This window comes from Phlebotomus papatasi, chromosome 2, assembly GCF_024763615.1.
Source record: "Phlebotomus papatasi isolate M1 chromosome 2, Ppap_2.1, whole genome shotgun sequence".
NCBI lineage: Eukaryota > Metazoa > Arthropoda > Insecta > Diptera > Psychodidae > Phlebotomus > Phlebotomus papatasi.
The window spans coordinates 1305080-1332772 of NC_077223.1; the positions used below are offsets into that span (position 1 = coordinate 1305080).

The window sequence follows — 27693 nt, forward strand, 5'->3', positions numbered from 1 at the left end:
TCTTCTGTAGTTTTGTGATTTCTCGATGACGAAATCCTTCTGCTGAAAATCATTTTGTGCAGATTTAGATGCTATAGATGGGTATTCTTGATAACACCAAGACCCTGAAGGATTTCTGTGGCAAATTTATTGTTTCTTCACCAGGGCTTTTATGGTACCCCCATTACATTTTCACGACAAAATAAATCAGTTCATGCGTAACATTTTACTCAAGATATTTCTCAAGTACAATTTATATCCATGCCACGGAATAAAGAGTTTAAAGTTCAAAATGATTTTGTAAAGTTTATGCTCTCTCATTCAATGCAGAAAATTTTCGAATTTTCGTGACAAAAATGTGAAATTGTTTCTCCAAAAGTGTCTCTGCTAAAAGATAAATGTCACTCTGTTTGCACAAAATGCCGTTGATCTTCGAAAAATTCAAAATCAATTTCGAATTTTCAATTTTTTTCCCACAACGTGAGCAAAACTTATGAAATGTCACATTGTCAAGCTTGAAAAGTAATTTAGTAATTATATAATGAAAGAAATTATAATAAAATGTGCTCTGTTGCTTTCATAATCCCCACAACTAAACAAAAATAGATACATATTGACACTCAAGACACTTTGAAATTCGAACAGGAAGTTCTTTGGACTTGGAACACCACGCGGACAACATCACAAGTAAAATGTCTTTTCCAAAAATTTGTAAATTATCACACTAAAAAGCTGTCATGAGTTACTTCAGTGAAAAAGAACGCATTTAATCTTACCGTAAACAAATAAAGTTTGAAAATTCGAAGATCTATTTGAAAAGCCACAAAAGAGACATTCTTAATTCTTGATAATTCCGCTAGGTGACTGAAGCACAACCTGTTCGAATTTCGAAATCCCTAAGTGTGAAAATATGTTAGTTTTCACTTCGTTGTGAGGAAAAATACAAATCAATAACACTTACTATTCCTGAAGGGGAATTCTGTAATTTTCGTGGTATTGTCGCGCGTGAGTTCAAAACCTGACAATGCCATTCGAGCTTTTTTTTATCATATCATATGAGTTCGAAAATGCAATTCATTGATTTTTTAATGAAATCCTTTTACTTGATGATTTTATGAAAATACAGTCTCTCCGTACAGAAGTAGATCTTGAAAAATTCGAAAATCTATTTGAAGATCCAAAAAAAAAAAGACTTTCTTACTTCTTAATACTTTCGCAAGATGGCGGAAGTTACATTCTGTTAGAATTTCGAAGTGCTCAAGTGTCAAAATGTGTTGGTCTTCACATTATCGTGAGGAAAAAAACAGAACAAAGACGCCTACTGTTCTTGCCCCAGTATTTAATCACTTCATAATCACTGAGTAACTTTTTTGCCAGCTTTTTAGTGTGGTATTTGATAAATTTTCCCCACCTTGTTCGAAAATTTAGTATGAAAATTCGAAATTGAATTTGAATTCTTCGAACTACAAAGACTTTTTGTGCAAATAGAGTTCCATTTACCTTTTATCCAAGACACTATTGGATAGTCAAAATCTATTTCTGTTTGAGCCCAGTACGTCTTAGTTGATTGTTTGACAAAATTCATTGTCATTTGAATTGCCAGAAATCTCAAATATGTGACTTCTGACAATGTCTCGTCAGCTGAAATGGCAATGTCACGCCTACAGAATCGCATTTTCGAAAAAGCTCTCCTAAGACCCGAACCCAATTTGTCATTATGGCATTGCCAGAGCGTTACAGAATTCCCCTCCTGTACCATTATTTAATCACTCCATAATCACTGAGTAACTCTTTTGCAAACTTTTTTTGTGCGAAAATTTAATGTGAAAATTTGAAAAACTGAGTTTGAATTCTTCGAATATCAACAATTTTTTGTGGAAATAGAATTCCACTTAGAGCATTTAGTATACAGTCTTAAATTTGAATTTCTGAAATACGAACCACCACGACGATCGGTTGAATTCAAAATGTAAATTGTGGGCAAGATGTTATGTATTTCTGTACAGTACATGCTAGAAAATAAATATAATATATTATTGCTCGCTATTAAAATTGAAGATTATTAGAATTTCAACAAAAATTTTCACTGTGTGTATTGTAATTGTGATCCAAAGCATTTTGCGTTTCCGTGTAACCAAGTTCATTTAATTCTATTAATGTTTGATACAAAAGGGTCAGATGTGTTGACATGAACAATCACACGCAAAATTGATATGCTGTGACCAGACAAAATGACCTTTTTATTGGTGCTTTTCGAGCTAATATTACATTTGTGATGAACCTCCATATCACTGTGATTTGTATTGTTTAATCTTATAAATCTCAATCTAGGCATTGAAGATTTTAATCCTCCTTTTAGGCCTCACATTTTAGCTCTGATTGACATTAAAAATTTAACTGTCATTATAAAAGTTTTGAAACATTTAATGCCGCAATTTCAAAGTGCAATCAAATACTGCGACAAAGACAGAACACAATGACTGCAGTAAAAGTGCCCTTATGCTTAATTTCCGAGAGGTTTATGACTATTCCCAATGGTTGTAATTTGGGAATGTAAAAATATTATAGATACTTTCCAACAGAGGAAGATGAAATGAAGATTTTCATGGTTCTGACACATAAGCAGGTCCCTATACCCTTATAATTATCATTTTTCTTGAGTATTAGATGCACACTGCAATGGTACAAGTTGGACAGGGCTTTTTTTATTGATAAATTTAGTACTTCAGTTTTTTGTATATTTTTAATGCTTTAGTTTTATAATTTGGTTCCTTGTGCTTAAAAAAAATTTAGTACTCTATTTATCAAGAAAAAATCTCTGCCCAACTTGTAACACTATGTCCAACTTGTATCACTTTACTCTATCAAATGCATAGGGCACTGATTTATTAACAGGGAGATTTAATAAAAGTTTCACGCATAATGAAAAAGCTTGACTTAGGTAATAAAATATCAAATTAAGCTTAAATAAATCCAGTTAGGAGTACGATTGCCCCATTTTCAAATGATTTTTTGATAGTATAGCAGAATATCTTTCTTATATAGTTAAGTGGATTTTCTACGACAGAAAAATACAGAAAAAGAGAGAATATCCTATGCCTTTCTACCAGGGCACCAACATTAAATGCTTTTCAAATTTTAGTCAATACCTCTGCTAACTAATGAGATAAAAAAGTTCTGATTATATATCGCTGATATAAAATACAAAGAGCAAAACTGAGAAATCAAAAATATACTATTTTTTATCAATTTTTAAAAAAGTGTTCATAGAACTAAAACAATAAAACTGAGGATATCCATTCTTTTAGTCAAAATACATCTTAATATTGCCTACGATTGTGTAATGGTTAAATCCCATTTATTTGGGAAATTAATGAAAAAATCGCATTGTCTTCCACTACCCCTGTCCCAAACCCCCCCCCCCCCCCCTACCACATTGATACATCTCTTTCTAATACGGGTTTATATGTACCTATCGCATTCTCAATTTCAGTTTCTACTTTATGTCAGCAGATGTCACTACTACAGTTCGAAAATTGCATTATTAAGGACTTAATAAGTACTTGTTAAGGGCTTATTTTATTCATTTGGGAAAATTTCTCATTTAAGAGCATCGGTAATGTCTTTATCACAGCTTCTCTTGTGTTCGCCAGGCTGGTAATATAGTAAGGTGAATCACGCTACCTTCGGGCAACTCAAGCTTCTAAAAACTAATTATTTTTCTATGTTCTCAATGGATTGGACCCATGGTCCTTTTCTAGAAAGCTAAGGCGTTGCACTAGTTATTAAAATACAATGTTATAATGGATGAAATTTATTAAAAATAATTTTAAAAAATATGAGTTCGAAGCTTGAGTCGTCCGAAGGCAGCGCGCTTTTCCCTACATATTTGATCATTTGCATGTTTCTTAAGTATTTTTTAAACTTTTTCTGCCCTCTTTATTCATGCACCGATTTTGAGAAACTTGACTTCTTCACATAACCTCTAAAAAGCATTTTAAATTCAACTGATGGTCGTATTAGAAGAGTTCGAATTTCAGGAAGTTGATTGCATATTCTTGAGAAAGTCAATCTATAAATCTAGTGTTAACTAAAATAATTTTCAAGGAAATATGGACTTTTTTTCCACTTTATAGATGTGAACACAGCGGAAAATAATCAGATTGGAAGAAATAAAAGTAGGTTAATTTCGTGAATATGCAAACAGCTTTCTTTTTCGCCACTTTCAGCTACCATAATAGAACTTCCTTGAGCCATAAAACATCCCTGTCTATTGGGGAATTAAGTGAAATTTACGACATGGTCAAATACACCTTGAAAATACATGGCTCAACTTTTAGGGAGGTGTTGTCTGGATCAAATCCATGCTATTACATCCCTTTCCTCAGTCTATTCAATTTCCTGCAGAAAGGACGAGAATGTCTATTAAATATTTGATTGATTACTTTGCACACAGATTATACGACGGGTAATGACTATGTCTATACCATTTCAATCCGGTATAAGTCTTCTGTTTCTGATTAATTTATTTCTCTCAAGAAAAGTTGATGATCAGTAAAATTAATTTACTATTTAGTCCCTTATGTGTAGCAATGTCTAAAAGCATCATATATTGTGGGTCCTTGTCAGTTTCACTTGAATGTGCTACTTGTTGGTTTTGTTGCTCAATAAATAATGTTCTTGACACTCAGTCAACAAAATTCAAATAAAATGCAAAGTGATACACCATTGGCCACCTCTGAGGCGCCAATCGTCATCAATTTTGATACACTCTGTTGCTATTTCTGGCACTTTCAAACAACCCCCAAAATTGATCCAATTATTTTTTTCAACGAAGCATAAAGTGTGAGAAAAGTCGTCAAAGAATGGAAAATGAAGCCTGACACTGCCACAGGACATTGTTTTAGCCACTACAAAGGTGTGTCCTGTTGTGCGTTTAATGGGCTTGGTACGAAAGTTATTTGTGGAATAAGAATTTTTTATTTCAGTCAATTGTTAATTTATGAGCTGTATTTTGGACATTTTGGACATCCGTTTGATCATCATACAACATGCTGCAACATGTCCTACAATGCAGAAACTGCAGTCATCATGTTTGCTGACAATACATCTAAAAGTGCCTAAATTGAAAGCAGTTTGTTCAAAGTTGAAAATTACATGCAAGTTTTTCTTCCGTTAATTCCATTTGATATTCACATTTAGTGCAGTATCGGGTCAAGCCATAGCTTATAGACACATTAAGTATATTGTTGTGTACCAAGAAGGATGTATTGTGGTAGATAAATGGTATACAGATTTTCCCATGTCTTTTCTTTGTTGCCTAGTGCTTTAATAGTTCTATTTCACTTTTCCTATTAAAATATTACTTTAGACTTATATTTATATAATGTAATATAATAGGAAAGTACCTTTCGGAAAATTCGGATGTATTTTTCTGTATAATTTCCTAAGCCATCTAAGGAATGAGTTCTTCTGATCATGTCTAATTCATCAATTTTGGCCAAACGGGCTTTTGTTTTTTTTTTTTTGAATACGATTTTTTTCTAAATAAGCTTTTGCGGCGTCAAATATATTTTTAATAAAATGTAATTATAAATTTCTTATAATGTTCATTTTTTGGGTAAGTGCTGTAACAGATTTTTTTTTTTGAAAAAGAGAAAATTAGAAAATTATAGACCACCTTGACATTGTTGGTTTTGAATTAAAAAGATTTATGAATACCTTTTAATTCTAGTATACTGATTTTTATTATTCATTTTTTGTTAGTCAAAGTGTATTTTTTTTGACAAAAAATCTGTTTTTCTTTATTTATTCACTAATTTTTACTACCATAAAATTTTGGTCAATTCATCTTTTCAGTATTTTAATTTATTTCTTCTGGTTGCAACTTTAGAACTATCAAAAATCGGATAAAGCAGGCCATAACTCATGCCACTACCCTAATAATAACTTTATCGGTTTTATACTTACACTATATAGAAAACTTTGGAACTTCTTAATATTAATTACTTATTTATTAGAAAAAATCGCAATTATTTGTTAGCCAGGGTTCGCTTCCATTCTTTATTTTAAACTAGGTCATTTTTTTTTAAATAAAAAGATATTTATATTTTTTAAAAGGATTAAGAGGATTTTCCGGCGGAATAAAAAATTACACTTTGCTAATGCAGAATTATGCAAAAATTAAGTATTCTTTCACAATATTTCCCCGGTGAAACAAACTACTATATGGAAAATTCTGTTCTTCCTTTTTATTATAAAGCCGTGGGGAAAAAACCAAAATAATTGGGTATTACATCATAGTTATAATGCCGTGGAGGTACTATGATAGATATGGGAGTAATAGCAAAAAGCTTCCATGGAGAGAGAATTTTAATAATCCTTGAAGGCTTATTACACGAAATTTCACTCTGCAAAATGCAGCTTTTTCTTTATGAAGTATTCTTAAGTATTATATAATTGAAATATACGACATGAGGTTGGTATTTTTTTTGGGTCTTTTCGCAGACTTAGCAAACAATTCTCAGAAGGATTTTAATGGTGGAGTTGTTTTTATTGTCGGGAGAATTGACATAAAATATTTATTGGTACTGATTTATGGGCCTAACAACATGTACTACAGTGATTCGATAGACCATAGTTAAGTATCGAACCCTCAAATGATCAAATTAAATTTAAATGCTTGTTGTATTCGAGGAAAATAGCCGAGAGATGCGTAGATGAATTCTCGGGATTTAGTAATAAAGTAAAAGGTCAAATGGACATACGATTTGACATAAGGGGGGAGTTTCTATCTATTCGAGAGCTTTCCGCTTTTAATTTTCGAGAAGCACAGTAATTTCTCTAAAATAAATATATATAAATATATGCTTGATTTTGGTTCATGACTGAGTGATTTTAACTTTATTTACTCGCAGAAAGAGCTTCAATGATTATTTCACTTGAAATAAAGTATTGAAGGTATTAAAGGTATTGACTGAAATTTAGGATTTAATGTCCCTGGTGTCCCTAGTAGAAAGCCATAGGATATTCTCTCTTTTTTCTGTATTTTTCTGTCCTAGAAAATCCACTTAACTATAAGTGAGATATTCTGCTATACTATCAAAAAATCATTTCAAAATGGGGAAATCCTACTCCTAACAGAAAAACGAAAAAGTTTGACTTAGGTAATAAAATATCAAATTAAGCTAAAATAAATAATATTTTATTACCTAAGTCAAGCTTTTTCAGCTTTTTCATTATGCGTGAAACTTTTATTAAACCTCCCTTTTAATAAATCAGTGCCCTATGCATTTGATAGAGTAAAATGATACAAGTTGGACAATTCGCCGGTACAAGTTGGACAGGGATTTTTTCTTGATAAATACAGTACAAAATTTATTTTTAAGCACGACGAACCAAATTATAAAACTAAAGCATTAAAAATATACAAAAAAATGAAGTACTAAATTTATTAAGAAAAAAGCCCTGTCCAACTTGTACCATTGTCCAACTTATATCATGGTCCAACTTGTACCACTTTACCCTAATTCTTTTTTCAACACGCTCATGTAGGAGAATTCTGTAACGAGATGACAATGTTATATGACAAATTTTCTTGGTAAATTCCGGAACAAAATAACATTAAAGCCTAGTGAGCATCGAATGACTATTTGAAGAATCTTTATAAAACTCTTAGTTCTTCATCAAAAGCGCTCTCGTTAGAAAACTAAAAGATCAAGATCTTGAGCAAAATTATTTGGGGAAAAGAGAATAGTTAAATGCGGTACCGGAATCACCAAGAATGAGACTTATACTAATTTGTTCTGGAATGAATGTTCTAAACTGTGGGAGAGGGGAAATTCTAGATAGAACTTAAAAAATATTAAGAAAACAAATATTTATATGATTTTTTATGTGTCCAAAAATACCCATATTATGTCCCGAAAAGCACATTGTCCATAAATACCACACGTTACCCTATAATCTAAAAATATTTTTAAGTAACACTTTTCCGTAAAAAAATATGTCAGATTCATGAAATAATATGGGAAAAATGTGAAATGTTCGAAGCCAGTGTGTGAGAAGCCTGAAAAGTTTTCCCTATATTTATCAATTCCATCAAGTTTTTAAAATTATCTAATTAAAAAAATTAAAATTGCTTTTCATACGAAATTGTTCGGTTTTACATCCAAGAAGTTCTTTACCATAACTTCTAAATCTCTTCCAACGGATAAACACTCAGCTTCGGAGAAAAACTTCCCAATAATTTCAAGACATCTTTTATTATAACTTTGTCAGAAAAAAAAATCATTTTTCCCTCTTGTGTAGTAAATTTTTTCTCTCAACATTGACACGAGTGTTGCAGAAGGCATTTTCAAACTTTCTCCACCATCATCATCCTATGTTCCTTAGCCCTTCGACTACTTTGCTTATTGCTTTTTCAGCTTCAGTTGCTTTCTTAGCTCATCCACCCATATTCTTGGTATCCCTGAAACCATGGGAGGATTGGTTATGAAGATGGTATAGAGAAAAGCGGAAGTTGTTTGATTTATCGACATAAACGGGGTGTTAAAGTAATTAAGGGAGGGATAGGAGGGGGAGGAAAGTTTTATAGATGGGATATATAATTTCTGTACATAATAAATATTTACGCTGGGGAACATCTTTCATACTCTCCTCAGTGTTGTAACTTTTTAAATGGTCTTCCCATATTATTCTTCTCATACTCCTGCATAGCACAAAAAGCACAAAATTCCTTTAAATAAGATGAAGAGAGCATAAAAGCCAAGAGGGAAAAATAAACCAAATAGATAAACACTAGAGAGCTAAATTTTTCTCACAGTACATATAACAAAGTAAATTACAAAAGAGGGTTTTTTCATCAAATCATGGAATGTTCCCTTTAAACCAGGATATCCCAACCATTTTACTCTTTCATTTCCATCCAAAACCCAACCATTCATCATTTGATAAATTGCTGACGTTATTAAAAATTCTCACTCTTGCAACATCGCTGACAAGTAAGCATTTTTATTCCAGTACGAATTAGTGGGAATTGAAAATCTGCCTCATCAACATTTTGCAGCATCTGACTCGGATTTATTGATGTTCCGTAGGGTTTTTTTTCTATCAGGAACCACTCAAAAATAATTGATCACTTTCCTTTGACGAGAAAAAAATGCCATACTCTGCATGAAAAATTGCATCATTATGCTATAAAGCAATTATTCCTTATGGGATGCATAAAAAATTTGACATGATGAACATTAAAAATATTAATACTGCATAAGACGGGCTCATGGTGCTGTGGCAATGAAAAATGAACGTGTTTTTAGTACTTTACTGTTCTCAAGAGCTCCTGCATTATCTACTTTTCATTGAGATGGTTTCTGTCTCGACTGTTTTATCTGATTTATCGAGTACTTACGTTCCAAAACCACCCAACAGTCGTGATAGGAACCAAAACCCTGAAAAGTCAATTACACTGAAGCACTTAAGTACAGTGAAGTACTAAAAAGAATATGTTCATTTTTTATTGAAATAGCTCCATTAAAAAATGCTAGCATATGGAAATGACACTGCCTAAACGAGCAAATTTGTGAGTTGTTCTAGAAGTTTTATTGAGCAACTTTTCATAAAAATTTGACATTTTATTGCTTTTATAGCAGAGGCGTGCAAGATCCGTTTGAAACCGAAAAAACGTCAAATAAAACTTGTACGTCGATGGTCAAAACGCTACCTGAATGAACTTATTTTGACGTTTATTCGGTTTCAAACGGTTCTTGCACACCTCTGTTTTATAGTATAATAATTCCGCTAAGGCGAAAGCTTTACACAAAACATTGTCGTAAAGATTAAGTCGTTAAGTTTTAAAGTTAAGTTAAGTCTTAAGTCATTAAGTCGTAAAAGATTTTAGCCGAAATTTGGAACTCCAAATGCTATTTCGTCAGCTGAATCAGTCACTGATTGTGCTAAATTGATTTGCTTTGTAACTAGAAGAATTGCTAATCGAACTGACAATTCGATTTATTGTCGGACTATTACAAGACTTAGAGCAGGGGTGAGAATGAACCGTTTGAAACGAAATAAACATCGAAATAAGTTTGTCCTGTAGGGGAATTCTGTAATTTTCGTGGCATTGTCACGCGTGAGTTCGAAATCTGGCAATGCCAATCGAGTTTTCTTTGTCATATCATATGAGTTCGAAAATGCAATTCATTGATTTTTTTAATGAAATCTCTTTACTTGATGATTTTATTAAAACACAGTACGTCTTAGTTGATTTGTTTGGCAAAATTCATTGTCATTTGAATTGCCAGAAATCTCAAATATGTGACTTGTGACAATGCCACGTGAGCTGAAGTGGCAATTTCACAGATACAGAATCGTATTTTCGAAAAAGCTCTCCTAAGATTCGAACTCAATTTGTCATATGGCATTGCCAGAGCGTTACAGAATTCCCTTCGTGGTAACGTTTTGACCATTCAAGTACAATTTTCTTTTGACGTTTGTTCGGTTTCAAATGGTTCTTGCTCACATCTAACTTACTTAGAGGATAAATAAAGAGAATCTAGAGGAAACCTATTGAGGAATTCTGTAATTTTTGTGACATTGTCACACATTTATCCAATAAAGTTTTTTTTTCTCATATCACATGAGTTCGAAAATGCAATTAGTTGATTTCTTAATGAAATCCTCCGAAATTGAGAATGAATACTCTTCAATGAAATACTATCCGTGTTAGTTGATTTATTTAATAAAATTCCTTGTCATTTGAATTACCCAAAATCTCAAATATGTGATAAAGAATTGCATTTTCGAAAAAGCTCTTCTGATGTTCGAACAAAATTTATCGTATTGAACTGCCAGATTATTACAGAATTCTCCTACTTGAGACCCCTGATTATAGTCGAACCTCTGCGGTTAAAATCGATCATAATGAGACAATATTCTATTTAGTTTCTGTTCCTGTACTAAAACCAAATTTCGGATTTGTGTTTATCAGGTGGGAATGTGTCTCCGGATAAAGGGGAAATAGTGTGTTATATGAGATAATAGGAATTGTTCTTTGTTTAATTTCTGGTAATGCTTAGATAACTGTATTATTAAGAAGAGAGGAACCGGTAGGGTGACGGCATTACTTGTAGCCTGTCTTTACTTATGACCTGCTTGCAAAATACTTCACTTTTTGTCACAAAAAAGGAACCATAAGTAATGCAGATACTCTATACAGTTTTCTTTGATTACGTTTTTGACTTTGATTTTTATAGGTTCGTTTATTTAACCTTATTTTTTTTTATTTTCCTGAATGTAAAACCCTTTTGACGATTTTTATTACCTTTGGAATATGTCTTGGGAATCATTCAGAAACATTTTGAGTTCCATGTAATTGAATTTGGGCTTGAAATTAAAATAAATATCTGAAATATCTGTACTTATTTGTTAACCGATTAGGAACTTTTTCAAGTTTTTTGAAAAGGTTTTGATACTTAAAAAAATTGAATTCATTTCAATCTGTTTTGCACTGATGATGAAGCAGTAAGATCGTTTTTATTCTATATTCAATTCTCTTATTTTAAATTCATTTGTTTTAAAATTTTGAAATTATTTATTGAATTCCTCCCTTTCGGTTTTCAAGTATAGTAGACTCTCTCAAATTCGGACATTAGGGACCGAAATTCGGGCATCAAATTCGGGCATCAAATTCGGGCATCAAATTCGAAATTCGGGAAAATTAGAGAGAAATTCGGGCATCAAATTGTTTGGAATACAATGATTTTTTGTTTACCTGCATACTCATATTAAATTTACATGCTCATATTAATTGTAAATTTCTGAAAGCCTGTTAATAATGAAAAATCATATCACAACTGAGACAAAGCATGGAAAATTTGAGAATATTTACTTCATTCGATAATCATAATCGGAACTTGAAAAATTTCAACAAACTTTTTTCAAATTTAACTGCTACCCGGATTAAAAAATTAGCCCGATCTTAAAAGAGACAAATTAGCGAGAGTCTACTGTAATTGTAATAAAAGAGTGGCCAAGTAGGGGAAAGCGCGTTACCTTCGTACGACTTAAGCTTCGAACGTCTTTTAATGAATTTGGCTCATTTTAATATGATATTTTAATAGTTTGTCTAATTCCTCATCAGAAACGAGCTATTGGTGAAATCCATTAAGAACGTAGAAAAAAAATTAGTTGTCCGAATCTTGAGTTATCTGAAAGTAGCGCGCTTTCCCTTAGATAATAATACAAATAAATTGAAAGTTCTGTACTACCTTCGAACGTACGATAAAGTCTTGGATAGGGGGCAGTGAGACACCTTTAAATTAGAGTACTTCTGAAAAACGGCGTTTTCACGTGATTTTTAATGGGACTAGATCTTACGCCCTAGAGCTGGACACACTTATGACTTACTTAAACCGAGAGATGGATTAATGTAATTATAAACATAATAAAGATTTGGCTGAATTCCTATCAGTTTCTCATTAATTAAGCAGTCTTTTTGCTTAATCCTAGGGAAGGATTAGTCAGAAATTGATGGAAATGTAATCTGATCATTATTTTGATAATATTTACATTAAGCCGTCTCTCGGTTTAAGTTGAAAGCGTGTCTAGGGCATTATTATGATACTCCACCAACTGAGAATATAAATCACAATTTTTTAAAGGTGCCCTACTTTCCCCTAAACTTTCTTTTATAATTTTACAGATAAGTAAATTGTTCACTGAATCATTATAACGTTTTTTTTTCAAGATTGAAAGTGTAAAAGCTTCTGGAGAGAGTATTTCTTATTCGATTCGAGCAAGTTTGGTTTCATTTGAAAGGTTTTTACATAATTGTTAAGTCTGAATCGGTTTCAAGTAGATATGAATCAGTAAGATTCAGTGTTGTAGCGGAGTAAATCTAAAAAATGGCTAAGTTCGAAAGCCGGCTTAGTAAAAATTGATGACATATAGCTTATTATCGTTTTTATGATGAAAAATTGATCAAACTTATGCCTTAAAATTTGGTTGAGCGTTAATTTTTCGATGAAGAAAGTTGTTGAGATTGTACAGACCTGAGGATTAGCCGAGAGACAGCCTAGCATAAAATCGATAATAAGCTATACCGATTTTATGCTAGGCTGTCTCTCGGCTAATCCTCAGGTCTGTACAATCTCAACAACTTTCTTCATCGAAAAATTAACGCTCAACCAAATTTTAGAGCATAAGTTTTAAAGTCACGTGTTCGTACATTCCGCAAAGCTGGGGATACTTTGCCATTTGCCACTCTATCTTTTAGTGTGTATCTCTTAAGGTTTTCGGGTAATTGAGGGTTAAAGTTATGTGTCATTTGGAAAGCCTTCAAAGAATGATTGCGTGTTTTTACGGAGTAAACAACTTGACAGAGTGTTATTTGATCTTCCTGACAAGTTTTAAAGTACACCCAGAAACTTTTCACCAAACTTTTCCCAACAGCAGTATCCATTTCAATTTGTATATATCGTACTCGTGATTTTGCTGATTTTGGGCAGCCGATTACTCAAATGTATTTTGTAAAAGAGAAAAAAAAAAGAATACCCAGATGAATAATAATCCTTTTATCTGATTTTCCATTACGATTTTTTTTTAGTACAAAATGATGACATAAATTTCTATTGTTACAGGAGATGCCACGGATGAACAACCCTTTGTTGCCAACAACGAAAAATCAACACACTATGACACGAATCTTTATTTATATTCAGTGAGTATATGTGACTGATTTTATTTTTTTCAAAATCCTTTGAGCTTTTACTCCAATTGCACCGACAGAATAAAGCTCTGCTCGTGAGAGGTGAATGAAATTGCTTATTGATTCTGGGTAGAACTCAATCTCAAGCGAGAAATTCGATATTATAGGAGAAAATTGAGAAAATTTACTATTTGAAATTCATTGAATCAAGTTTTTTTTTTCCTATATTTCTAGTTCTATTTAGTTGGGTGTTTGAGGTTTTTGGCTACCTCTCAATTCCAAATGGGAAAGGAAACTTCTAGTGCAGAAGAAGATTTTTCTTTTGAATGATGCTCCAGAATTGTGTTCTATCTAGCTCTTTTTTCAACTCAGCACATTCATCTTCTCCCATTTCCAGCCAGCAATTTAAACCCCTTTCGTGCTAATGAGACCTCCTTGTAATTGGGTGATCCCATTAATGAGTTCATCGACAAGAGTATTAAAGTTCTCGGTGTGTTGAGGGGATTATATGGTTTGGATAGACCCAAGAAAAAAGGAGGGAAAATTGAAAACTCTTCCTAAATCCTTTCCCGGAAACTTCTTTATAGTTACTTTGGGGACCGAAACACCTCTCATCCTAATTCCCTTTAGCACTTCGATCCACTATTCTTGTTTCTTTTTTTTTTCTTACTATTCTTCTCTCGTTCGATGTGATTTTTCAGGAAGAAATTGATACAAGGCCACGAATATCAACACTTATATCTTCCCTGGCAAATTATTCCAACACAATTCCAGCTGCCTCGGAAGCGGATTCGAAGCCACCACCCCCTTCAGCCCGAATGGGTGAGTATTATTCCTTTTTTTTTAATAGAATTCACACTGATAGACGGAAATTGAATTAAAACATTCATCAGAATACATTTTAATCTTTTTAATGAATTCGACAGTTTGATAAAAATTCAAGGGCCTCTCGACATTTCATTTTTCCATACGTTTTTGCATAGAGGCACTGAAGACTATTGGCAAGTTTTTTCCTAAAGAGAATTGACTTATCAGTCTGATACATTTCGAAATTGTGTATTAAAAGATATCTAAAAATACATATTTCATAATGTTCGCCAAAATAATACAAGAACTACAAGCAAATTAGATTAATCTGCAAAATTTTTACAAGGAAAAGTGAAAAATAGCTTCACTTTTTATTAGGCTTGATGGGCCCCTGTAAAAATTATTACACTGAATTACATTTAAGCTAAAAGTATATAGAATATTTTTTCGATTTATAAATCATTTGTTGATGTGGTTATTCTTTCAAATAAAAAGATATTGGAATTTTATATTTCAACAGAATAATTTTTCAAACAGAATTCCTGGATGTACTCCAATTTTCTCTTGATTTAGCGTAAAATAGGGTAAGGTGATAACGATAAGGTTAAACCTTGCATTTTCCGTTTTTGGATCGGATCCGAACAACCGATTTTGGAAATCTATTCAGTAAAACAATGGAATAAAATAAATCAACATAAACTCGTATAAAGTAATGGAAACCGGAGAGCTCCGGGGAAAGAATTGTAAAATTAGAAAATTCGGATTTTAACCTAGGCTTTCGGCTCAGATTCCAAACCTTCCTCAGTGACTATGTAGAAAAAGAGCATTTTTTATTTTTCAATTTATTTTACAATTCACAAATACTTGTCAAATTCTGCTCAAAAATACAAATAAGTCAGACAAAATCGGTCTTGTACTTCATGGAATACAATGGGCTGCCCAAATTCGAATATCAGTGACGATTTTCTGCAATTCCATGTGGTTACAATGTATTCTCAATTGGTAGATTCTTTTAATGATTCAATGCGGTATTCGGCAATTCCCAATTATTCCACTTATGATTCTGCTTTTTTTAATGTTCGCATTTTCCGAATTTTAAACGTTATCGTATTTATCCGAATGGGAACATTTGACCGTTGATGATTAATTGGTCGTAGGTGGTGTCGTCCCAAATCCTGAGAGCCATAGTACCAGAAAAAACACAGAACTTCCCTTTGCCTCTCCAGGCAGCGCGAGTGCAATAATGGGAGTATAACTTTTAAGAATTCGGAATCTTGACACTCATAGTTTTAGCGTTCGGAATTTGAACCCTTAAGATTTTGTCATTCGGGATTTTGTCTTTTCAGGATTTCGGCCCATTCGGAATTCTGGCTATTTAGAATTTTGGCGTTCAGGATTTTGTCTTTTCGGGATTTTGGGTTTTCGGAATATTGACTCATTCAGGATTTCGACCAGTTCAGGATTTTGGTCCATTCAGGATTGTGATATTCGGGATTTTGGCGATCGGGGTTTTGGCGTTCGGGATTTTGAGTATTCAGGATTTTAATCCATTTGGGATTTTGGCTTTCAGAATTTTGTCGTTGAGAATTTTGGTGTTCGGAATATTGGCTTTTTGGGATTTTGGCTTTTCGGAATTTTGACTTATTCGGGATTTCGACCTATTCGGGATTTTGATCTATTCTGGATTGTGGTATTCAGTATTTTGGCGTTCAGAATTTTGGCTATTACGGATTTAAAATTTCCCATTCAAATTTTTGTTTTCAGAATTTTTGGCGTTCGGGATATTGTATTTTTCGCATTTTAGCTTTTCGAAATTTTGACTTATTCCTGATTTCAACCTATTTGAGATTGTGGAATTCGGGATTTTTGCTTTCGAGATTTTGGCTTTCAGAATCTTTGGCGTTTTGGCTTTTCGGAATTTTGACTTATTCAGGATTTCGATTTATTCGGGATTTTGATCTATTCGGGATTTTGATATTCGGGATTTGGCGTTCAGGATTTTGGCTATTCAGGATTTTATACATTAAAATTTTTGTTTTCAGAATTTTTGGCATTCAGGATATTGTATTTTTCAGATTTTGGCTTTTCGAAATTTTGACTTATTCGGGATTTCAACCTATTCGGGATTTTGATCTATTCGAGATTGCGGATTCGGGATTTGAAGTTCAGGATTTTGTCTATTCAGGATTTTACCCATTCAAATTTTTGTTTTCAGATTTTTTGGTGTTCGGGATATTATATTTTCGGAATTTTGACCGACCTATTTGGGATTGTGGAACTCGGGATTTTAGCGTTCAGAATTTTGGCGTTCAAAATATTGGCGTTCGGAATATTGGCTTTTTGGATATTTTGACTTTTTGGAATTCTGACTTATTCGGGTTTTCGACCTATTCGGGATTTTAATCTATTCGAGATTGTGGTATTCCGGATTTGGCGTTCAGGATTTTGGCTATTCAGGATTTCATACATTCAAATCTTTGTTTTCAGAATTTTTCTCGTTCGGGATATTGTATTTTTCGGAATTTTGACTCATTCTGGATTTTTACCTATTTTGGATTGTGAATTTCGGGATTTCGGCTTTTCATGATTTTGACCCATTCTGGATTCTGGTTTTTAGAATTTTGGTGTTCGGGATTTTGGCGTTCACGATTTTGGTTTTTTGGAATTTTGATTTTTCGGAATTTTGACTCATTCGGGATTTCGGCCCATTCGAGATTTTAGCTTTTGGAATTTTGACCGGGACAAAGTTGTAGACTATCTGTGACTAGAAGATGGATAATTTTTTGCTAGTTTGTAACCATGCATCAATTTTACAGAGTTATGTATCAAAAGCTTAAGTTTGAGGAATACGAGTTTGCCATATGAAAAAGAGACCTACTCAAATGTATTGATCTATGTTCTGGTATACGAAAAATTAAAACCCGTATTAATTCCTAAATAGCGCCAATTTGTATTAAAAACTAAAGTCATTCATTAAGCAATTCTTTTTAATATTGTACTATTTAGTCTTGAATATCTTCAGTGAATGATAGGCCTTTAAAACTAAAAAACACAATGAGGCTATGAATTAAATTGGAAAATTAAACTACATGGAGTAAATTCATTTATAGACAGGCATTACAAATCGCCCTAAAATAATTTTGATAATTGCTCTTGCACTCATGTTTATTTTATGCAACGAATATATGTACTGTCCTATCATTTGCGCATTTTCCCGACAATTAAATTTTCAATAGTTATTTCGTATAGCATTATTTCAATTTTATTGGTCTATAGTCTATTATTATTTTGAGGGAAATATTCTATTAAGGGCATAATTGTTATATGGCGAAGAGTAAATTGCATGTGCAGATATGTTCTGATTTCTACGTAAAAATATTTGATCACGTTTTGGAATAAACCATTCCCGTTTTTTTTTACTGTGCCATTGGTTTGTGGATTATTAAATTAAAAATTTTGCGGGCAGTTTTGTAATAAACAAATGAAATTATAGATCAGTTCCGGAATTTTGCGATAAAACTTTTTAGATTGAAGTTAGCAAAAGCTTAACATTTTAAGGATGGGTGGGAAACCGTTACCCAATCGTTCTTAAAGAGGTTAAGAAAAACATCCAGATTAAGAATAACTGAATTAATAAATGATTTGTAAATTTTTCAATTATTCTTATAAAACAAAAAGTGTAATATCCTTTTAATTTAGTAATTTTATTGAAAATAATCTTATATTTTATTTTTAGTTTTCTAAATAGTTTCTTATTTTTCTGTTTCTTTTTTCTGTATAAGTGGTAGAAGCAAAAAGTACCCTTTTCGCTGTTTTCTGTTCAATTTTTCTTTTATGCTATTTATTTGGAACATTCCCTTTGGGAACTCTTTCTCATTTTCGTGATGATTTATCGTTCATGGCGGTGGCTGAGTTGTAACTTCCGTTTATCAAATATGTTTCCTTTTCAGGAATCCTTTATGAACCATGTCAAATGTGTGCGCATTATTCTTTTACAGGCACATTGATTGGCGTATATCTCCCTTGTATCCAGAATATTTTTGGTGTTATTCTTTTTATTCGTCTAACATGGGTTGTGGGGACGGCAGGTGCTATTTTTGGATTTCTCATCGTTTTGACATGCTGCTGCGTGGTTTGTATCATCCACTAATTTTTTCCCATTTCATCTTTCAATTGACTTTCAAAATTGCTTTCTCACCGGGAGATTTTCCAATAACAATTTCAGACAATGTTGACAGCCATTTCAATGTCGGCAATCGCAACAAATGGCGTTGTACCGGCTGGTGGAAGTTACTTCATGATCTCACGGTACTTATTTATTTTTCCAGCTAATACACCTTCGCAATATTGCGCCTGGCACGGTGATGAACATTAAATGCTATTAATTGGATTCTCACCCCTTACAGGTCACTCGGTCCGGAATTTGGTGGGGCTGTTGGGATGCTCTTCTATACGGGAACTACACTAGCAGCTGCCATGTACATTGTGGGAGCTGTTGAAATTGTTCTGGTGAGTTATGGATTTATTTGCACTAAATACCGCACCACAATTGATATTTTATATTTGAAATCAATGAAATTCTATTGGAAGGGGGATTTTGTTGCAATTCAAAATTCGGAATTTTAGTATTTTTGACAATTCTATTTGTCAAATTTGAATTCAAAATGTTGCATAAATCTAAATATTAAAAACTTCAAAATGGGTTTTTGGAGGGACTTTGGGGAAACTTTCGATAGACAAAATTTTTATAAGAAACTTTACAGAATGGTTGATTTTCTAAAGAACATATCATACGATTTTTGATCAACTTCCCGGGATTGTCTTCAAGAAAAAGCCTTTTAGTCCTTTAAGGACGTTTGGGTCACCGGTGACCCAAAAATGAAATTTTTCCTACGGACATATAAAGTCGAATTTTGCTCTCAGAAAGCAGAAAAATGATTTTTTTCACCCTCAATTTTTGAGCCTCTCGTCCTTAAGTGTGTCTACACAGTAGAAGCAATTTTCGTCAAAAATTGCCTTTTCTGCCTACAAGGATAGGGGAAATTTTCTTCAAAAAGGCATTTTTTAAAGAAATTTCTACGAGTGTGTAGAGGCCATAAAGGGTAAGATATATATTTGGCATGTTTTGAACTTACGAAATCTTCAAAGATCATCAATTAAAAGGATTAATTTAAATTATCAAAGTCTTGTAATTTTCCTATGCAAGAATGTTTCAATGGATCCAAGGGACTTTCAGTCCTTTTTCTTTCACCAAAAAAGCTTATATCCTCTTTTTGAAGATCTTGGGAAATTTTAACACCTGTCCGATTCGCTGTAAATAATCAAAATCGGAAAAAGAAGATTTATGCTGGTTTTTCAAATTAAGTCTAAAAGTCTAGAGCCTTTTTAATCTAAGAACATTTTTTGTGATATTAGTCTTAAGAAAAACGCTATTTCTTCGTAGAAGCTATTCAGATCCATTAGAAATGTTTGTCTAGAACGTTTTTTTTTTGACCCTCTATTATAATTTAATAATTTGAAATCAACGGTCGATAAATTGTGGACTATAGAGCGATGGCCTATAGCGGGATTCTACTGTACTATGAAATAGAATCTCATCTTCGTACTCTTTCTTGTTTAAATTCAAAAAGTGGAAGTAACTTCTCCACCTCCGTTTAAAGTAGAACTCAAAGGAGGACTTTTTGAGCTGTCGCTAGGCTAATACAAATCTTGCTTAAGGAAGCAAAGAAAACAGAAGAAAAAACACAAAAGCTTCCATAAGTCAAGCAAAGACAAGCATTATTGTTTTTCTCGGGTGAAGGAGAATAATTCAATCATAAAATTTTTTTGTAAACAAAAATATTAGGGTAAGATAGAGCAACTGTTTTCTGAATCAACTGATCCCATAAGAATAATAAAAATTTGTATAATATTTCTTTATTGAAAGTTTAAAAAAAGAAAGTGGAATTTGTTATAAATGCTTTAATAGACGTTCTACGTGTTTACGAAGTGTATTCAGTTTTGTTGATTTATTGCTTGACTTTCAGGCAAATAGTTTTTTATAAAACTCGCTTGCCAAGTGTTTATGAACTTTGTTGAACTTCATTACGTCCAGCTAGTTTCTGTTGTGTATTTTTTCTTTAATATAGAGGATATTAATAATATAGGGGAAAGTACACTGCCTTTGTATGGCTCAAGCTAAGAACAACTCATTTTTTTCTATGTTCTTAATGAATTTGACTCATGGCTCTTTTCTCGAAATTTGAGGTATGGTAGACTATAGCTATTAAAATATAATAATAATAATAATTCATTTAAAACACTTTGAAAAAAAAAATGAATTGTTCGAAGCTTGAGTCGTCCGAAGGTAGCGGGCTTTAAATTTTTTTATAGAACTGCGTTAACTTCTCCTATAATCTCTTAAATATTAATTCCTCGGGATTTCGGAGATTCTAGAGATTGATCGAACCAAATAATTAATTCTATCTGAAGTTTAATTGAAGAAAAATTAATAACAAAAGATTTTTTTAATCTTTAACAATTTTATCTTCTCAAATTCCGTCTTCGGGTAAATATAGGACACCTGTGCCAAATTTCGAACAACTTGCATAGAAAAACACTAATGTTTCGAATTTTAAGTGTCATGTTTTTATTATAAATTGGATTTTTTTATTACTTCCCTTTTAGGATTGCTTAATGAAAGAAATATTAATATTCCAAAATGCATAAATATTTAGAAAACAAACACTATTCATTATAATTCAAGGACAATTCCATAATTTTTATCAATTTAAATGTAGTATCCGATATTACCAGATGTCCGAACTTTGAAACATTTCCCCTTTTTCGTACGGGAGACGAAGTGCTCAATTTTATTTTTTCCAGCAAAAATTTCTACCGTATTTGGCAATCAATACTCTAACAATTCTTCAAATGGTTTTTCAAGATCAAAGATTAAAAAGTTTCTAGAAAAAATATTTGTCAGCATACTGTGTCAAGTTTAGGTCAAAATGGAAATGCCTTGGAATCCTTGACAAGTCTGAATCGATTTAATCTGTTATAAACCGGTTACGAACGGGCAATCTTAATCGGTCTTCAGACTAGAGGTTTAGCCCAGTTCCCGAAGGTCTCAAAATCCTAAATAACAACCAATTTTATTGTTTTTTCAGAATTTAATATAGAATATTTGCCTTTAATAATTCAATCCTATGTAAAATTTTTCAAAAAAATCTTGACTGATAAAAATTTATAATTTTTATCTAGCAAGTTAGCAGTTAAGCCATATATGGCTAAAGCCTTAGGTCTGAAACCCGTATAAGGCACTTTCGTTTATCCGTAAGAGCAGGACCTAAATGCAGGACTAAATGTGACAGGGATTAAGAGAATAAACATTAAATCTTTTCAAATAAAACGATTTGAAAATATTTGATTTGTTTACTTAGTAAATTTGTGGAGTGAATCCTGCCTTGACCGATGCGACGTTGAAACGAAAACGTGAACCATTATTTCAATAAAATTTTGAAAATTCAACTGTCTCACGGACTCTTTTATGTCACCCGGACGAATAGTCTACGAATAAGCGAGATTCTAATATATTTTATAAATCGTTTGAAACCATTTGAAACCGTTTAATATATAAAAACGATTTTTATTAAATACTTGAACTCATAATAACGATACTTTTTTCATATTTTAGACTTAAACCCTTGAATGAATAAACGGTTAAATAAATTTTTATCTCATATAATATTGCGTTTTACAACAGGGAAAACTTAGTAAAAATTAAGAAAATAAACACGTCACTCATATAGAGGAACCCTTGTAAATAGAACGATAAATTTTTCGTCAAGTGTTCGCAAAACTAAAAAAAAAAGACTCAGAAACCGAAATTGCCTTATAAAACAAAGACATTGACAAGTCTTTGAACGATTTTCAGTATAAATTACTGTAGAAACTCTTAAGTCCTCCACGTATTAGAAGCAATTAACCTCAAAAATCGCATTTTCTGACAGAATTTTGACGTTTCTGCCTACAACAGTGCAGACGATTATCTTCAAATAAGCAATTTTTAACGAAAATTGTTCCAAATGTATAGTAGCCTTTAAGTCCTTTAAGAGTGCGCTATTTAACTTCCAGTAGTCAAAAAATGGAAGCAAGAGCGATGTAAACAAATTATAAGAATTTTGGTTCTATAATGCCTTACTTAGGGAATCGTACAAGACTTTTTTTTTTAAACCGTTTCGTACCCTGGAAAAAAACGTTCTACATAGCCCTTCCGTAATATCTTTCTAAAGTGCAATTTTTAGAGAACCTTGTAAAGCATTTTATTTCTCTATACGTAGATTTATAATTCAGAACTAGGGGAAAGTGCCCATGCTTTGCACAGTACCATGCTTCATAATGACTAAATTTTTTTCTATGTTTTCCAACGCACCCATAGTTTAACCCTTTAAGGACGAGAAGGTCAAAAATTGGGGGTCAGAAAAGAACCTTTTTTCAGACTTTTTAGAGCAAAAGACAATTTTGGAAGGCCGTAGGAAAAATTTCTTTTTTGGGTCACCGGTGACCCAATCGTCCTTAAAGGGTTAAAAACTAAGGGAAAGTGTCCTGTTTTTGAAATATATTGAGGAGTCACATTTATTGAGAAACATAGGAAAAATTTAGTCATTATGAAGCCTGGAACCATGTAAAGCATATGGGCACTTTCCCTTACTTATGCCTCATGGTATCTAATTTACAAATTCGAGAATTGAGTAAAGCTTGAAGGTTTTGCTAGCTTTTTTGCCATGTTTTTCTGAGTTAAAGCAGCACTAATCGCGCTTCAGAACTAGGTTTGATTTACGAAATTAAGATAAGACCTTGGAAACCTGAACCTTGCCATATAGCCCTTATAAATAAGATGTGAATTGTGAAGCTCCTTGTCATTTTACCCAACAAGCCTTCATGGATCATGATTTCGAAGAGAGAATTCCCAGAAACGTCATGAATTGTTGCTATATTGCCTTGGTGTTATTATCTTTTACGGTTATGGCATTCCTTAGAGATTCACATGCCATGAACTTAACAAAATATCCTTAGGGATTGGGGAGGGGCAGGGAGGAGGGCATAGGGTGCCGGGGGCCAATTGCGTTTGACCGTCGTATTGATGGTGTTTAGAGTGGCAGGATGGATATATGATAGGAAGAAACGATCAATGGAGAATTACTGAAAAATGTCTTATCCCTTCTTTCATCCCTTGATAGACTTACATGGCTCCGTGGCTATCAATCTTTGGTGATTTTACAAAGGATGCCTCAGCAATGTATAATAACTTCCGGGTGTACGGTACATTCCTGCTTCTTATCATGGGTGAGTAATTTTGGTGTAGTGATTGCTTTTGATGAGGGCGGGAGGTCGGGCTTTTTTTTGTGAAGGGTTAGATGGGTATCAATAAAAAAAATTTTTTTCTTCTTCTCCAAAAAAAAAGGTACAATTGTGTTCATTGGAGTGAAATTTGTAAATAAATTCGCATCAGTGGCTCTGGCTTGTGTCATCTTCTCGATAATTGCCGTCTACGCTGGAATCTTCGATAACATCCATGGCAACGACAAGCTACAGTAGGGCAACATAGGCAATAGGAATTTAATTTTATACACACTTTCATGCCTGCACCTCCATGATATCACATCCTTTTGTTTATTGTCTTCAATTTATTCATAACACCTTGTCATGATCCCACCCCCAAAGAACATTCCTCCACTTAGGTCCCATCCCCCAGGAACCCTAACCAATTCTGCGCTGGCCAAGGATGTTGAGTGGCAATAAGAAACGGAAGAGGTGGCAAATAAAAAAGAAAAAATTGTCACAATATCTTGGCCAGCGGGAAAGGGTGACTGATAAATGTGGTGTAATCTTTCACAACTGTCATGAGATTTCTCCTGTATGTTGCAGCATGTGTGTCCTGGGCAATCGTCTGCTGAAGGATATAGCCATTGAGAACTGTACCCAGGAGGAAGGTGGACAACTGTGGAATATATTTTGTTCTGAACAACCATGTGATCCATATTTCTTGAGTCACAATTTAAGCATTGTGCGTGGTATTCGTGGGCTATCCAGTGGAGTTTTCTTCGAGAATATATTCCCGTCATTCCTCGAGGACGGACAATATATTACCTACGGGCACAGTCCAGGTGACATTGAGCAACTTGGGAGACCAACTTTCAATCAAGTTTATGCAGACATCACAACATCATTCACAATTCTCATCGGTATCTTCTTTCCGTCCGTCACAGGTTAGTCCTTTTCTTCCATCCCTGTCAGCAAGATAAATACCCCAGTGCCTTAGTAAATACACCATAAACCGCATAAACTCAACACTTTACTGTTTCATATTAAACTGAGAGACTTGGGAATATAATGTGATCCCTAACAATGCAAGTTATTGCATTTTGCGGAAAGAATGCCTTCAATATCTTGCTCTAACAAAAAAATTTATTAATGGAAAATAAATGGAAACAGAAGTAAAAACCTATTCCCAAGATGCAAAATAGCTGTCTCATAGAAAAAAGTTATTGAAAAGTCTTTTAATTCACCTTTAACCCTTTAAGGACGAGTTGGACACCGGTGTTCCTTTCATTCTTAAAGGGTTGTAATAAACATTTTGTCTTCAAATTCCACAGATTCGGAATCATGACCGCTATAAGAAGATTATAAGACTTTTGGTTTTATAATACCTTATAGAATTCTATAAGATAATATAGAGAAGAAAATGCTTCTTGGGATAATACCTAATCAGCACATTTTTTTAGGACATTTACCACTCTACAACTTTGCCGAAAACCATTTTCCTCTATCTCGAAGGGAAAGGTTCTTTTCGATCTCTCATTTTCAAAAGCTTTCATATTAAAAAAGGCTTTTTTTGACAAGAAAATTCTCTTCCCTTGGTTTAGGAGGGGTAGAAACGGCGAACTGGCCGTGAAAGAGAACACCTAAACAGAGAAGTTTTCATTCGAAAACTCCATTTCGAAATAAAGGTCCCAAATTGAGCTTTAAGTCTTTACAGTTTTGCCTATCTTTCGATGCAAAAAAAACTCTTTTGAACACTGAATCTGTTTTAGATCACAAAAATTTTTCAAAATAAAACAGAAAATCTTCAAGACTATTTTAGCCGACACACTTGGAGTAGATTATAGAGGACAGCATTTCGAAATTCCCCCGTATAGGAAAACCCTTAATGACACTTAGGACTCTTATAGAACTATTCCTCAACAAGAACGATTTCCGCATGAAACTCTTCAAATTGTTTGGTATCTTGAAAATTCCAAATAACCTTCGTGAGGTCCTTGGAATTATTTCAAGAAAACAAGAAATTTGACGTCTTGAAATCTTGGTTCCAGAATTAGTCATCTTAATATTCACACGGTTTATGTCTTACTTAGATTTCAAGATTCCAAGGCATTTGACAGATTTGACATCTTGATCTTGCTTTTTTGATTTCAGAATGCCAAAATAGTGAAATTTTCTTGATCTTAATCTTGGTCTTAGAATTGAGACCAATATCAGGTTGAGTCCAGATCAAAATCCTGAAAGCCAATATCCCGAACATCAAAAATAGGCAAAACCCCGAATGAACTAAGATTCCGAAAGGAAAAATTCCGAATTTTTATTAGAAACGTCAAGGCTACTCCTACTATTGAACCCGTGCTTACTGGAGTGAAAGGGAAATTTTGCGTAATTTGGAATATTATTCCACACATTATCTTCCTTATAATTTCGTCCCTTTCAGAATTTTGACTTTCGGGATTTTGTCCTATTCGGAATTTCGGATTATTATGGATTGTGGCTCTCCGGGATTGTGGCTTTTCGGGATTCCGGAGTTCGGGACTTTGGCTCGCATCGATCCCATTGTATGTTAGATAGAAAACATGTGTTGTGAAATTTCAAACCAAATAGAAGGTCTGCTAGACTTTGTATTTTAGTCAGGACACATTTAAGGTATTTATAACAGACAGTGTAGATAATTTATCATAGAAACGAACAACTAGGGGGCATTTTCCGAGACTTGCCGATGCATGGCACAGTAGTGGAGTCCTTTTTAAATCACACCGTGTTAAAGACACCTTTGAAGCAATTTTTTCTCCTTCTTTCTTTTAAGTTTTTGATACAATAAATTTATGACGAGACAACTCTTTGGGAAATTCAAAAATAGACAATAGATTCGTGTTCAGATGATTTTAATTATTCTGGAAACACTTATTAAAGTTTAAATTTTGGAAAATAATCAGATAAAAATTGATATCTCTCGTGTGGAAAATATTTTAAAAAGTTTTGTGTTTCAAAAGTGTTTCAAAATTTCTTATTTCCTGCCGTCTTTGCCTGAGTCTCTTAACTTTGGCTTCTAAGTAGGTTCTCTTTGGTTTCAATGGAATCAGAGATGTAAGGGTTCAAACCAATTTGAATTTCCTAGGATCAACCTTAAGAAAGCATTAAAGTGGCAAAACCAGTTAAGTCAAACACATAACCTGAAATTTTTCAACTCCAGTTGAACCGTTTTTCGAGATCATTTATCACATTTTTCTGATTTAAAAATCTAAAATTGACTTTGGAAATCTACCTTTTAGAACAGTTATTAAAATTTAGCCATGGGCAAACTATCTCGTACAACATACCATTTGCCCTTAATCCGAGACACTTTCCCCCCTTGAAAAAAGAAAAATGAAATTATCTTTATTAAATAAAATGCAAACACTAATCTGCAGGGGAATTCTGCAACCCTCTGGCAATGCCATATGATAAATTGGGTTCGAATTTTAGGAGAGCTTTTTCGAAAATGCGATTCTGTAGCCGTGACATTGCCACTTCAGCTCACGTGGCATTGTCAGAAGTCACATATTTGAGATTTCTGGCAATTCAAATGACAATGAATTTTGTCAAACAAATCAACCAAAACGTACTGTATTTTCATAAAATTATCAAGTAAAAGGATTTCATTAAAAAATCAATGAATTGCATTTTCGAACACAAATGATATGACAAAAAAAAGCCCGAATGGCATTGTCAGGTTTCGAACTCACGCGAGACAATGCCACAAATGAAAAGACAAATGAAAAGACAAATGTTTTCTGTTTAATTAAAGAAGGTTAAAGAAAAAAATTTGAGAAATGATAGATTTGAAGACGCCGTCAAAATGTACTACAATTTCAGAAGTGGGAAAACATAGTAAGATATAATGCTGAAATATAGTT

At 33.1% G+C, this 27693-nt stretch overlaps 1 protein-coding gene across 6 annotated transcripts in view; it reads left to right on the top strand.

The window, feature by feature from the left end:
• The window catches only part of LOC129802080 (solute carrier family 12 member 4), a 215325-nt gene that overhangs the window by 163385 nt on the left and 24247 nt on the right, over window positions 1–27693 (top strand). For all 6 annotated transcript variants that reach the window (XM_055847641.1, XM_055847645.1, XM_055847642.1 and 3 more), the window contains exons 3-10: window positions 13617–13696; window positions 14386–14506; window positions 18490–18623; window positions 18717–18799; window positions 18898–19000; window positions 23713–23818; window positions 23937–24066; window positions 24401–24741. In XM_055847641.1, coding sequence (XP_055703616.1) covers window positions 13617–13696; window positions 14386–14506; window positions 18490–18623; window positions 18717–18799; window positions 18898–19000; window positions 23713–23818; window positions 23937–24066; window positions 24401–24741 — 1098 coding nt within the window. The remainder of the gene's footprint in view (window positions 1–13616; window positions 13697–14385; window positions 14507–18489; window positions 18624–18716; window positions 18800–18897; window positions 19001–23712; window positions 23819–23936; window positions 24067–24400; window positions 24742–27693) is intronic.